Source organism: Zerene cesonia, chromosome 10 (genome assembly GCF_012273895.1).
Source record: "Zerene cesonia ecotype Mississippi chromosome 10, Zerene_cesonia_1.1, whole genome shotgun sequence".
In the NCBI taxonomy this organism is placed as follows: Eukaryota; Metazoa; Arthropoda; class Insecta; order Lepidoptera; family Pieridae; genus Zerene; species Zerene cesonia.
Genome location: NC_052111.1, coordinates 9,524,539 through 9,538,916, shown reverse-complemented (window position 1 = coordinate 9,538,916; position 14,378 = coordinate 9,524,539). Strand labels below are relative to the sequence as shown.

General features: G+C 38.3%; 3 protein-coding genes across 3 annotated transcripts in view; 2 read left to right on the top strand and 1 right to left on the bottom strand.

The window, feature by feature from the left end:
- Positions 1–3,165, bottom strand: part of LOC119829432 (integrator complex subunit 9) — a 4,590-nt gene extending 1,425 nt beyond the window's left edge. Inside the window, exons 1-6 of the mRNA XM_038351920.1 lie at positions 2,791–3,165; positions 2,522–2,713; positions 1,978–2,180; positions 1,032–1,323; positions 316–786; positions 30–236 (exon numbers count right to left, since the gene is read on the bottom strand). Of these exons, the coding sequence (XP_038207848.1) occupies positions 30–236; positions 316–786; positions 1,032–1,323; positions 1,978–2,180; positions 2,522–2,713; positions 2,791–2,799 (1,374 nt within the window). The 5' untranslated portion in view covers positions 2,800–3,165. The remainder of the gene's footprint in view (positions 1–29; positions 237–315; positions 787–1,031; positions 1,324–1,977; positions 2,181–2,521; positions 2,714–2,790) is intronic.
- A 3,077-nt stretch (positions 3,166–6,242) lies between these two features.
- On the top strand, positions 6,243–7,153 carry LOC119829423 (cytochrome b5-like). Its single transcript, XM_038351910.1, has one exon. The coding sequence runs from the start codon at positions 6,348–6,350 to the stop codon at positions 6,729–6,731; it is 384 nt and encodes a 127-aa protein (XP_038207838.1). The 5' UTR covers positions 6,243–6,347; the 3' UTR covers positions 6,732–7,153.
- Positions 7,154–9,000: 1,847 nt separating this feature from the next.
- LOC119829422 (cytochrome b5-like) lies at positions 9,001–9,642 on the top strand. Its single transcript, XM_038351909.1, has one exon. It carries the CDS (start codon positions 9,066–9,068, stop codon positions 9,471–9,473), a length of 408 nt encoding a protein of 135 aa, XP_038207837.1. The 5' UTR covers positions 9,001–9,065; the 3' UTR covers positions 9,474–9,642.
- The last annotated feature ends 4,736 nt before the right edge of the window (positions 9,643–14,378 follow it).

Below are 14,378 nucleotides of genomic sequence, written 5' to 3'. Positions count from 1 at the left end.
AGTTCATTCACATACACAAATTATATTTCAAACAGATAATTCTCTAAACATGATAATGTAACGAGTAGCAGTACTCCTTTTATTACCGTGTTTTTTAAAAGGTAGCAAGTGACGATAGTGTCATGAATATTACCGGTGAATATGACGGCGTGCGCCGGGTTGGACGCCCACAGCTCCAGCAGGTGCACGGCGGCGCCGAACCGCAGGCTCGGGTGGCCGCAGAACACGACGCACGGCTGCGAGCGGAGCGGCGGTTAGCGTGCGCGAGTGGGGGTGTGGGGGTGTGGGCGTGGGGGCGTGGGGGTGGGCACGCACCTGGCGGAAGTCCGCGCTGAAGGCGAGGTCGTGCAGCGCGCGCGCGTGGCGCAGGCGGCCGGCGCGCACGAGCTGCGCGTGCGGGAAGGGCTCGTCGGGCACGTACACGCGCGCCTGCTTGCCGGCCGACACCCACTCGGCGAGGATGTTGCTGTAGGCGAGCGACGAGTCGGCCACGGGCGACACCACGTAGAGCGGCACGTGCGCCAGCCCGGCGCCGTCCAGGTGCGCGGACAGGCACTCGAGCAGGTCGTACAGCACGCCGCTGGGGTACACGGGGCACAGCACGCAGCCGCCGCCGCGCAGCGTGAGCGTGGCGTGCACGCACAGGTCGCCCAGCATGTGGTCGGGGTTGTGCGCCGGCGTCTGCGTGAGCGCGGCCAGCACCAGCAGGTCGGCGCCGCGCAGCGCCGCCTGGTTGATGGGCCGCGGGTGCGTCGTCAGCGTGCTCGACCCGCTCACGTACGCCACCTGCCCCGCCCCGCGCGACACACACGAGTGCTCAGTTAGCTATTTTGTTTAAAAATGTTCATTCCACGGGACACGTCGACCTTCAGAGAGACTAATATTTAACGACAGTCAACAGCTACGAGAGAAATGAAGCGAGCGGTGCAACGATTACACCTGCATATGTATTTTAGTATATCTTGCATAGTTTCTAACTACTTTACTACACATCTACCAACGCAGAGAAGCAAGCAGAATAAGAGCGGCACCTTCTCGTGCGCGGAGCGCAGCACCCAGTTGGCGGAGCCGAGGCAGAAGCCCGAGCTGACGGGCGTGGCGTCGAGCGCGCCGTAGATGTCGAGGCGCTCGTCGTAGCCCACCACGCGCACGCGCGCCAGCGAGCGCGCCAGCGCGGCGGGCGAGAACAGGCGGCGCCACGCGCGCGGCCGCGACGCCAGCGCCAGCGGCGGCGGCAGCAGGTGCACCAGCTCCTTCCAGCGCCGCGCCGCGCCGCCGCCGCCGCCGCCCGACAGCCACTCCGACAGCTCCTCCAGGTAGAACCTGCCGTCCGCCCGCCCCCCAACCTCAGTCACACCGCACAGACAAAAGCCGAGTCGTTTTGCATTGTATTCGATTAACATCTAATTTAGTCATTAAATTAATTTAATAATTCTTCTCTTTATCAACATCTCATTGACAAAACTTGCAGTACTTATTTTGAACACTTGATGTTTACGAACTGTTATGATCATAGGATACTGCTAATTGCAATCAGCAACAAGTTAAATAAACTTTATTCCACTATACCTGTTAGTTATATAACGCAACTAGTAAGAATTGTCCCTTGCAGAAGCTTAACTGTCTCACTTCACTAACCAAATTGCAACTGTTCAACTCTAGGGTTTAAATAAAAAATCCAACAGGTTTTAAATACATATATGCACATTCTTTCCACCTTTTGCTATATGAGACAATGTCAATTCTCAAGAACAATATGTTGTCAGTTACCTATAAAATGTACTGCAAGGTGCCTTTTTTTAGTGTGTGATAGGGAAGCGCTTGACTACCATCTCGGTTGCTAGTAAGCATAGATGTAGTCTAAGATGGAGCATACTTCCCTAGAAGCAAATCTTATTTACCCTAGCAAAAAGTAAATTTAAATTGCACATGCCTTTTGGCACATTTAGTGAACATTTAATTTAATTAACATCTTACCTTCCTATTTGCAATGTGGGTTCAGTGGCATACACCTGTCCCTTAAAACCAGTATCTTCAGTGATAAAGGGCAGAGCCATCATGCAGGTGTAGTTGGAGATGAGTATGACGTCCAGCTGTGAGAAGTCCACTACCTTGTCCAGCGGCGGGCAGAACTCTGGCACACTGTCCACAAACACTCTACCACAGCATTCTTTGAGCTCCTGAAGCATTTCATTAATTTCATTATTACTTACATTCTTTTGACTAAACAAGTATATCGGTTAATTTTTAACTTTCCTGGACATTTTCAATTTCTATGGCATCTCTTCATATTATTTAGACTTGATGCTCATAAATACAACTCATAAATGTACATTACTTGTATTATGTATTGTGTACAGAAATACCTGTTTCACAAGAGTTCAATCAAACCCATGCTCCTCAGTTCAGTTGTCAAAGGTGTTAGCTCTAATAATTTTTTAGAATTTGTAAATACTGGTTATTATTTATCACACAATTCTTCTTAAAATTTCAATCATCATCATAACTTCAATTTACTTACCCCTTCTAGGAGAGGATCATTAATGTGTGGTGGGGTGTAGTTGGGCAGCGAGGCCAGGCGCGTGCTGGGCACCGGGGGCAGCGGCAGGAAGTTCAGCACGGAGTGTGCCGACAGCCCGCAGTCCAACATTATTAACAGCTCTTTGAATGACAACACGAAACATGGTTTCGATGCGTCGCTGCTGAGGCAATACTGTACGAAGGGACAAAGTGTATAGAAGATATCTTGTGTATTGCAAAGGACAGCATGCTAAATAAATATATACTTACCAGTTTCATATTGTTATTTGTTAGAATTTGTTGCAATCTAACCTATCAAGGGATACATTTCGCTATTTATAAGTTTTGTTAACTACGCCTAATGCTAGGCTTTTGGCAGATAGTTTTAGATTAAGGTTAGTATTCATTAAGCAGTTTAAATATTGACCAGTTTCGATAAGATTTAGATGTTTGATATTTTTTTTAAACTTTATTTACGCTTTAACCATTACGTTAAAATTGGTACATAGTTTCATGTACATAATTTCATGGCTTAAAAAGCAACTACATAAAAGAAACGATTAGTTGATAGGAAAATAAACTAATAATAATCCCGGCACGAATTGCAAACAAATCAGCATCTATATTATTTTCGGTCAAGCATGCTGTCACTTGTCAACGTCAAAAGTTGATCGTAGACAGAGAATAGGAATATTGGTCCTATATTATCTAGACGAAGAAGCTGTTAAAATGAAAATGAGACAAGCTTTAATAATATTAGGATCGCATTTCTTTTTTATTGAAAAGCTTTATTTTTTAAGAATTTTTGTAGCAAAAGTGGGGCAAGCAGTAAAGTTATGATGGTGGTCCGACTATGCATAGTTCAGTTAGTAAGGCCGGTTTAATCATCAGATAGGTTTATGTTAGCCGAAAATTAGATACGAATCTGTCAATTCAAACGAAAGGTATAATTTTCTTTCATAAATATTGTGTCAGTAAGTCGACAGAAGTGAATATCTACGGTAGGTAGTACGTGTAACGGACATTTCCTTACATAGTAGACTATTTTTTTTATCGCGTAGCAGGCAACGGGTGTCTTTTTTTTACACGCTTTATATTAGCTTCACCTGTATGTTTGTTTGTAACCGACTTCTTTGGGCGCGATTTTGACCCACTTTAAACGGCCAGATTTCGTTCAAACTTTGTAGATTTATTGAGGACCGATGACAATACACTAATTTGATAAAATTATTCCATTTTTCAATTTGCAAAATATGATTTTTGTTAATTTATATAATTTTTATCTATAGTCGATAAGGTAAGGAAATTAATTAAAATTTTTGTAGTTCGAGTCGTGCAATAGTTTAAAATTAAAAAAACAAGCTATTATAAATAATCCAAACTAAAAAGTAGAAAATAAATAATAGTTTAAAAAAACTAAAAAACACGCTTTTTATAGAAAACCGAACTAAAAAAAATAGAAAATAAATTAAAATGAATTTAAATTAAGAAAATAGTGTTAAAAATTTCAATGAATATAAATTAATAATAGTGTGAGTAAAAAAAATTATTTTATTTTAAAAAAAGCGTGGGGTGCTTCTTAAGATATTATCGAAATCATAATAATCACTCTACTCATATCTGTCAATAAAATATCTATAACTATTGACACCATGCACCCCACGCTTTTTTTTAAATAAAATATTTTTTTTTACTCACACTATTATTAATTTATATTCATTGAAATTTTTAACACTATTTTCTTAATTTAAATTCATTTTAATTTATTTTCTATTTTTTTTTAGTTCGGTTTTCTATAAAAAGCGTGTTTTTTAGTTTTTGTTAACTATTATTTATAGTTTTGATAGCAGTCATATCTTTTCATGTAATAGTTTTTGTTATATTTTATTATATTATAAGATATTAACTTTTTGTAGAGCTGTAATCACAAAGAAAAGAAAATTTAATTATAAGGGTAGGTAGGTTTGTTGGATGATAATAATCATATTTTGTTATGAAAATATTAATTAAAAAATATAATTTAAGTTCTTCAATAACACAAAAAGTATGATAATGCGAAGGTGTGATGGACGACGTTTCAAGCCTCATAGTCGATTATTTCTTATTCTTTGAAACTTTTCCAATTTCTAATTATATGCGTTTTACTAAACTTTAATACATTTATTTCTAAGTTTTAGATGTTCAATTGAGCATAATTTTTTTTAAGTATATCTCTCCATAATACTCGGGTACCTCCAGAAGGAAAGCACCCGGTCTTTTGGAAGGCTTACGTGGGGTCACAGATCCAAGACGCATAGGCCCTTTAGAGAATTTAATGTGTTGTGGGACATCAGCCGCAGCCTGCCCACGACAACAACACCCGCTGACTAGCTAGGGGTGTAGAGAGGTGCGGCACCGGTTTCACCAAAGCGGGCCCGCAGGCCCGGATTGGGTTTCCCCGCTGTTACGCCATTAGTCACTTCCAATATCTCTGGACGGCCAATTAAGGCAAGCCAGAGGTGGGGGATCCTGAACCTCGTCATTGTTCACTATGAACTGCCACCGAGACAGTCCGGAGGTGAGGACAGGGACCTCCCCCGGGAGAACTAAGGACCGCGGGGGGCTACTCCCCGTCACCTCGCCACAAGGTGCCCTGCGGGTTAATTATTTTTAATATTATTACGATTTATATATTACCTTAATTATACTTAAGATACGCCAAATGATGATGAGATTCAGGATCAGAGTTCCGAAATAAAACATGTTGTCCGTTTATCCTTCAGAAAATCTGCTTAAAAAAGAATTATTTATTCTAGATAGGTATAATACATCATTGACCTTTGTTTGTAATGGTAGAGTCGAACCCACCTTACGTGTGAAAAAAAACAAAAAACTACAAATCAAACAAAGAATAGAAAGTTGTTTTCTTAAATATTGTATGTTGTTTATCCTAGAAATATAAAAAAAATACCGTTACACTCACGGTACGGTAAACAACGAATGTAGCCCCGTCGAATGCAGGATTTACTCGCATTTTTATGCTTTTGTTGTACAATGAAATTGACCATTAACGATGAATTGATATTGTGTCATGAATTGTGTAAATTAAGTGCCCTCTAATATAACAGGTGTAAGGAATAGTTAATTGCTCGTAGAACGGCTTGTATTTGCTCACTAACATAATTTCAGGGTTTATGTTGCGATGTTATTCCAAGTGCCGATGCTTGTTTTATAATATGATTCACCGAAGCGAACATATAAACAACATGGACTCGTTTGCATAATTTCGTCGTTGGATCGGCTCCGTCTACACAGGCCGCCTATTAAATTTTCGCCTCGCTTGATGAAATTGCTCGGAAGGTAGTAACAATAACGTCATGAGCTTTATTGTGTTGTTTTGAGTCGTCCCTTTGTCTCCCCTCCGCTAAACTAGCCCGTCACCACCAAAGCTCTACTTGGAACGTGGGATAGGGTCCAGTAGCTAGCCCTGCCCAATGGTTTTGATATGGGTATAACAGAATTATAACGTTCGTCAAAGTTATTTTGTCCGCTATATTCGAGTAGATAATTTGTTGTCCGGTCTTTCATAAATATACTTTGTGAATTAATTACGATGATTACGTGCCCAAAATTACGAAACAAATATAGTGACCAAACAATAAAGTAAGCTAATTACATTAGTACGTGTTAATATTCATAAGGGTCGGCACCTATGAATGGCAAGTAGGCACGAGGTGTACTAGAAACGATCACAAGCGGACCTTCAGTGAGGCACGTGTTTGTGGAGCGTCCGGCTGAACCGGTCTCAGTGATATATCGCGAGCCGAGCGAGGTGTTCGCACGCAGCCATGTCGCCCAAGCTGTTCACCCGCAAGCAAATAGAGGAGCGGGACCGCAAAGACAACGCGGCCATCATCATCGACAACGTGGTCTACGATGTCACCGATTTTTTGGAAGACCACCCTGGCGGTATAGAAGTTCTGCTCAATAACGCGGGTAGAGACGCTTCGAGGTGCTTCCACGACGTCGGACACAGTGAAGACGCCAAAGCCTGGAGGGAGCAGTTTAAAATTGGTGAAATTGTCGAGGAAGAAAAATGGGAGGTCATATCCCAAGAAACGAACCTGGTTCAGAGTGCCGACGAGCTCACCTGGAGCGGCCTGCTGGACGTGTGGGGCCCGCCTCTCGCGCTCGCCTTCTTCGCCACGCTAGCGTACATGTATCTATTGTAATTACTTAGAAGATTTTCACGAAGGAGTAGATTAATTGGAAAGGTTCTTCTCTTAAAATTGCTCAATAAATAAATAATTTATAAGAATGCAATGACGTCAATGCAAATAGATTGATTGTTCGACGAAACTATATAAATAAGGAAAAAAAAGAAGTGGTGTAATGAGCAGTGAACGTGCAATATCAGTCCGAAGTTATATTCTACTATTTAACTCTTAGGTATTCCACACGACGTGAGTACTGACTGACAATTATTTTGTAGCTAATATTATGTTTCAACAAGTCTGTGATGGGTGCTCAATACTATAATGTGAATATTATGGTAATTTAATATATTAACATGTTTTGGTTAGAAGCCGTCCATAAATTCTAATCAAAATAATAATCATATGAAATACACTGCAAAAGAAGTTAAACTAGGAAAGGTTTTTTTTGATGCTTTTCGACCGACTTTAAAAAAATGAGGAAGTTATCAATTAGACTATTTTTTGTGTTGGTTACCTCATAACTCTTTACTGGGTGACCGGAGTTTTACGATTCTTTTTCAGATTTTAGATTTTTACGATCCTTTTCTAGTTCTGCTTTTATTTAAAATAAACCTGTAGCAAAAACTTTTAATAGAATTCAGTTGTGTGTTTCAAGTGAATTTGTGTATGGTGGTTTCTATATTTAAATATAAATAAGTATTTTTTTTTAATAAAGGTTGTTTTGTACAAAATAAGTTTTCCATATCTCTCTTACGCTCTTTAAAACCGAGTCTTAAATTAATCTACACTATCTATACTAATATTATAAAGAGGATAAATTTGTATTTTTATTTGTTTGTTTGTAATGGATTAACTCAAAAACTACAGGGCCGATTTAAAAAATTCTTTCATCATTAGAAAGCTGCACTGAGTGACATGGCTATATATGTACCACAGGGGAAGCCGGGGCGAACAGCTAGTATTATATAAGTCGGCTACAACGGTACTTCTCTCGAAATAAATAATAAATATAACTAAAAGGCTCGTAGAATGAAGCTTAGAGCCTTTAAAACAAGTCGAGTTGTAATAAAAACGAAGCAGTATCAAGGTTGCCGAGTTATGACGTTAGGTCAGTAAACCGACGAATTCTTGAAAAATCATAATGCTATGATGATTTATCATATTTGTAATATTCATAAATGCTAATTTTACTACGCCTCACAATTCTGGTTTGTCTTCGACGAGGTTCATTTATGAAGTTAATTGGTATGTGCATAGTAATATATTATTATCAGTTATCATTAAAATGCAAAGACACACACACACAAATTTTATGAACCACTTTTTTTAATGTAACAAGGGGAAGTTAGATTACGAATTTGTTTTAAACTAGATTTCCGCAATTGGCTTTACTCGCATCACAAATTTTTCATAAGGAAGTGATTTCTTTTTAACAAGAAGTAGGTATCTATCTACAGGCGCCTTTACTGTTTATTTTATGTCCACGCCCATAGATATAGTTCCTATATCTAACAATATCAGCACAAATTCAGTGTTCTATTAATTGATATAAATGGGAAATAGAAAGGTGCCACTGCACCCGTGTTATCTACAGATTTATATTGCGCCTGCGGCTTTCGTCGCCTTCATTTCACGTTATCGGGTGATAGTCGTTTGTGACTAAATATCTTGTAACTATTTCCTAGATTTAGTCGTAAACAAGTGGATAAACTTCTACACGAAATTGTTTTATGCAGAAGTTTTTAAAACAGATTGAAAATATTGTACCTAACATATTACAATTAAATGTAATAAATAAGTAATAGTTTATCTCGATAATGATAGTAACTATATCATTACATAGATAATAAATAATATGAATTATTAATACTAAAAGTATCTTTCGTGTGTTAAGTATTAGGTACTGTAGCGATGCCTTAGACCGCAAGCTTCTCCGCCATTTACTTTTGTTATGTTAATAGATCTATCTGTTAATAGCTTAAAGTAATGTTCTCTTCGTTAGAAGTATAACATCATCACGGACGGTTGCTGTTTGTACATTAACAAAATGAATTATGGTAAGTTTTACATATAATGAAATTGTCATATTTGCTGTGACGCAGGCGTTTTCAGTGAATAGTCACATGATAGTACAAAGATTAAAACTTAGCGATCAAATCATGGATAAGGTTATAGTGTAGCTGTATGTAATTAATGTTCAGTTGACAGTTTCCATTGATAAGAACGGAAAAGATAACTGGTATCGAACTCGAGTGTGGCGCGGGGGTGCGCGGGGGGGCGCGGAAAGGCGCACCGCAGCACAGCGCAGCCGCAGTCACCCGCCGCACACGCCGCGACGCGCACACCAAAATGAGCGACCTTAAGCAATTCACCAGAAAGGAGATTTCAACTCGAAACACCAAAGATGACGCGGTGACAATAATCGACAACCTAGTGTACGACCTCACGCCGTTCTTAGACGACCACCCCGGCGGCCACGAGGTGCTGCTGAACGTGGTCGGAAAAGAAGCTAGCGAGGATTTCGAAGACGTCGGCCACAGCATCGACGCCAAGGAGCTCATGAAGAAGTACGTCATCGGCCAGATCGTTCCGGAGGAGAGGATCGAGGTCAAAAAGAAGACTTTCACTTGGGACGACAAAAGCAGCCCCGCCAGCTCCAGCGCCGCAACCGAGAATAGCAGTTTCATCAATTCGTGGAAGTTCCCTGTGCTGCTGGGCCTCGTCATGACCCTCATGTACACCTACTTGTTCGGGTAAACATTGCGCTGGCTTTGTTACCAAAGAACTATTACAAGATATTAGCGTCCGGAGTGTGTCGTTAACTTATAAGTGTTTAGAGTTGTGAAGTGTCGAAGTGCTGTCATTTTTCGAAGCGCGGTTCTTCTGGAAATTATCCTCGGGTTATGTGCTTTACTGATATAGTTAATTTTAAGAATTGTATGTTATGTATTTTTTTATTAATTTTACCTTTTGTACATTCCTATAATTTTGATTCTTTATAAATACCCTTAAGGAAAATATACATGTTTACGACGCATCATTTGTATGTAAATCGTTCTATATTTGGATCGTTTTTTAAATAAAATTACATAAATTGTAGATTTGTTTCATAATTATGCCTCTTAAATTGCCAAACGACCGATGACCGTGACTGGCACAACAGGCTCGGGCGAACCTTTGACCTTGAAACCAATTTGCGACTCCTACTTAGGCTGGCATTCCTTGTGAAACCTTTGCTTTAGAGATAAATCAATTCATCTGTGTGATGACAGTGTAAAAGTCTAAATCGTCTACGTGAGATAAGTTTAGATATTACCTGTCTCTGTGATGACGGACGAGTGCTGATGTAACACTCGTCAATAAGATTCAATGAGAAGTCATTAACTCCCCGCGTAGCCCTGACGCTGTACATATATGATACCACTCTGTGGCCCTGACCTATTACATTGACACAAGTGATTCTGTTGTAGGTGAAAACATTTTATTATGCCAGTGCAAGGGTTTCCTGATTTGTCCAGTATCTCTATATAACCTTGAAGTCAGTACGACGAATATTAATTACTACGAAACATTAGGTTGTGTAATATCAATAATGTATGAACATCATATTTACACAAGTGAGGGTACACGATTTGAATTTAAAGTGTTGTTAGATTGAATAGATATGTGCGTCTCCTTTTGGTATAGAATTGCAAATTAAAGTAAAATATACAAAATTTACGGAAAAAAAAAAATTAAAAAATCTAATGATGTAAAAATAAAAATAGAGAGAGATATTCTGTACCATTTTAGAAACATTTTAGAGGGCACATTTCAATAGGTACAGAACCCAAATTAAAAAAAATTATTGTATGTCAGTCTGTTTGGCCGTACGTATGTAAACCACGTATCACGCTTATACTGCTGAATGGATTTATGTGAAACAGCTTAACTTTGAGTTCTTACTCCCTAGTTGTATATCGGATTATTTTTTCTCTTGGGAGGGAGGGAAAAATAAAATGCGTACTTCATAGCCAGTACAATATTTATACTATTTTTGTTAGAAAGAATAATCTTGTTGAAATATTATACTATATTATATATTTAATACCTAACAACGGTACGTAATTTTTAATAAAACGTTTTCGTGAGCTATATTGTGTTTTAATGCGAATGGTATGACGCTCAATTCATTTAGCAGTGAACAAGACTTATCTTGTTATAAAAAAGGATTTTGTTGATCACGGGTATTGGAGCCAAAGTAAATATTTCTACTAGCTACTAAACACAATCATAGTATAGGTACCTAAAATTTTCATTAGTCATGCAAGTCAGCCTAACGTGTATCTATAATAATAATAATATATTCAGAGACTGCACACTGGGTCAACAAAACACGTAGCAATCGAGATAATATATCGTATCTCAAAGTCATCGTGAATCAGCAGTTATTTAGATTCTTCTAGAACTAAATTGTATATCGGTGGATTTTTGTTTGCGTTACTAATACTTCGTATCGTAATCATGTTATCTAAACTATATTATTACGTTTTGTTTTGTTTTTTCTCTCATATTATCTCATTAATTTGTCTTTTAATCTCAATATTAAAAATTAATAAACAGAAAAAGTATGACTTGCACCATTAAATTACTTTTATCTTTTCAGATTTAAAAATAAATTACTTTTTAAATATGTTAAAAGACCTTGGTTTTTTCATATAATTATGATTAAGTAAGTAACCTTACAAACCTGTGAATAATTATATTCTTTATCGAGATCCGCAATTCCATTTTGTTTACTATAATGTAGCTTCATTAATAATAAATTACAATGACCTAATAATATATGTATATATCTATATTTTATCAAGTGTTGCAATAATACCGTCCTGGAATAATTTTTGAAGTGGCATCTTTCAGCTGCTCAAAACACTTGATGTTGATGTTTTTGATAAGCAAAGAATCAATTAATCCTTATTATTGAAATTGTTTTAAGTGCACCATGTAAGGGACATGGAACAAAAGATAGCCATCATGTGTGATGCGCTATAGCCGAAATCAAGACCTCTAGTAAGTAGATAGATAGTTTTTTGAGTTGTACCATTTAAATATATTTATTTCAACGTACGGAAGGAAACGATCTGAGGAAATTAAAGGATTATAGACTAGCGTAAGAAACACGTACAGTTACAATTTTGTAAGCAGAGTTCTTCCTAGTTTATAGTTTATGTATTTTGTTATAATATAATTGTAGTAAGGTAACGGGCTTTACCTTTAACAATGGCCAAATTTGAAACTAATGACCTAAGCTTTATTGAACGTTGCGTCGCTCTGTGCCCAGTTTTGTTCTACTCTGATAATCATGCTTCGCCAGAATTCTTCCCGTCTTCTGAAGCTATGTAATAAATAATGTTATTATGGTATGTGCCAACTTTATAAATTTACTAGTAATATAGTATAGGTAGGTAGTGAATAATTGATGAATAGTCGCGATAACAAACGATTGTCATAATTGCTTTTCTTATTCATCAGATTGTAAATAATTCTAAACTTAATATTATAAATCTGAAGAGTTTGTTGGTTTGTTTGAACGGTCTAATCTTAGGAACTACTGGTCCGATTTTAAAAATTCTTTCAGTGTTAGATAGCCCATTTATTGAGGAAGGCTATAGGCTATATATGTACCACGGGCGAAGCACTAGTAAAATCTATGCAAAAATAATTAAATATAATAAATCTTTCACAACATAATAGGATTTTTATGAAGGTCGTTAAAAATAAATGTTCCGAAATATTTCCACTATTGCGTAGAATTAAGACACATAGAGACTTCACAAAAAGGCCACACCGAGTGCGTGGCGGGAACCAGTTGTAGCTTACATAACAATAAATAAACGCAATCACTCGGCAAGCGCATACCGCGCCGCTTCCTACATCGTATATGTGCGTACGCGGCGCACATTCATAATATTATTATGTGTAGATTCTTTGTACACGAGCCGACGGTTATATTCTGTCATTATTCGGACTTCGGAAGTATTCATAGATTGGTATGTGGACAAAGTCTAAAACCCTTTATTTTAATGTATTCTTTTGAAGATGTTTTTGGAGTTAGGGTTGGTAGGATATAGATAGTTGAAGTCGCGGATGAAAACAGTTGACGGATATTATAGAGTGTGTAGTTAGGCTAACTTAAAGGTTAGGTAGTTGATAATTAAAACATGAATATTTTCGTTCTTGAAAATTTCCACAGATACATACTATAATACTATACGAGACATGGATCACGTTTACTCCGTCACGCTAGGAAGGACAGATTTAGATATAGATTAGGATACTAACATGACCGCCATCTCATCAAGCGATAAATCGTCTGCTACACAAAACTTTCCTCAACTTGCAGTATATATTGTCGGCATACGGCAAACGTAACGCCAGATGCAACGTGTGCCAACTGCCAACCAACCAGTTTCTAATACTCATTAATTAACGGAGTCAAAGTACATACAATGTTACTTATCACTAATTCATAACTTTAGAAAATTACGACAACAAAGACATAAAATCAGATAACAGCCTTGTAAAAACTAATACATTAAAGCGGGAAGCGCGCTTTATGTCAGCCATTTATATTTAAACAACTCACGGCAGCGGTTTTACGCTGCTTTTTATTACGACACATTTTTCGAACACAGCGAGAAAACTGAGCAAACTTTTAAATGAAGGGAAATTGGGTTGTGCTTAATTTAAAAGGAAAAGTTGTAAATGAGTCGCACAGTCGAATTACCGTGTGCCGGTGTCCTAATGGGAACTAATAACTCGTATTGACGTCGACTCATGCCTCGTTTCCTGTCGTTCCCGCTCTTCCAGCCTGCGTTCAAACCTTTCATTATCTGCCGGAGTTTAGGTGTATTAGGTGTATTAGGTGCTAAATGCGAAGTGTTTTGTTTGAGCTCTGAGCAGATGTTGGAGCCTGTAACGTTGTGTATTATTAGCGACACTACCATCATCACAAAGTGTGATGCCGTGACCAATTTGTGTGACGTGATCATGCTTATATTGGTTGATATTTTTTTAATGAAATAAATCTTAAGTTTTATAAGTATTATTAATATTTACCAATACAAAATGAGAGATACAATAAGGTTTGAAATTAATTAAAAATATCATTGGTTAAGTGTCGAAAATAATGTCCCAATATCCTTACAAACAACTTGGGAATACAAAGACCGGCCGACTGGAACGTGTTGCGTTTGTAACAATACTGGATTACGCGGCTAAGTGGCTAAGCGGCTAATCGGCTGAGTGGCTAAGCGGCTTGCAGCTAAGCGGCTTGCGGCCGACCCAGCTACACGCGCCGTAAGCCGAACAAGAGCCGACGGCGACGCACTAACCTCTGTGGGAAATCGTACCTAGATCACACGCGAGCAGGCTGTATCTGCACCTGCTTACCCCGCAGTCTTGGGTGGCTTTCCTACTATGCCTGTCTTGTTATGAAAAAAACGGAAAATGACAAAATATTCATGTAGAAATTACTGAACTTATCCGGATAAAATTTGATATTGACTATTGAGATAATTTAATCATCATTTTTTAATCATCTTCGTCATATTTATTGATGGGTGGATGTTGATAGTCCTATCCTTCTTATATTATAAATGCGAAAGTTTGTGAGGATGGATG

What these genes read in the sequence shown, in the direction of transcription:
- LOC119829423 (XM_038351910.1), top strand. Translation starts at nt 6,348, where the DNA reads ATGTCGCCCAAGCTGTTCACCCGCAAGCAAATAGAGGAGCGGGACCGC.
- LOC119829422 (XM_038351909.1), top strand. Translation starts at nt 9,066, where the DNA reads ATGAGCGACCTTAAGCAATTCACCAGAAAGGAGATTTCAACTCGAAAC.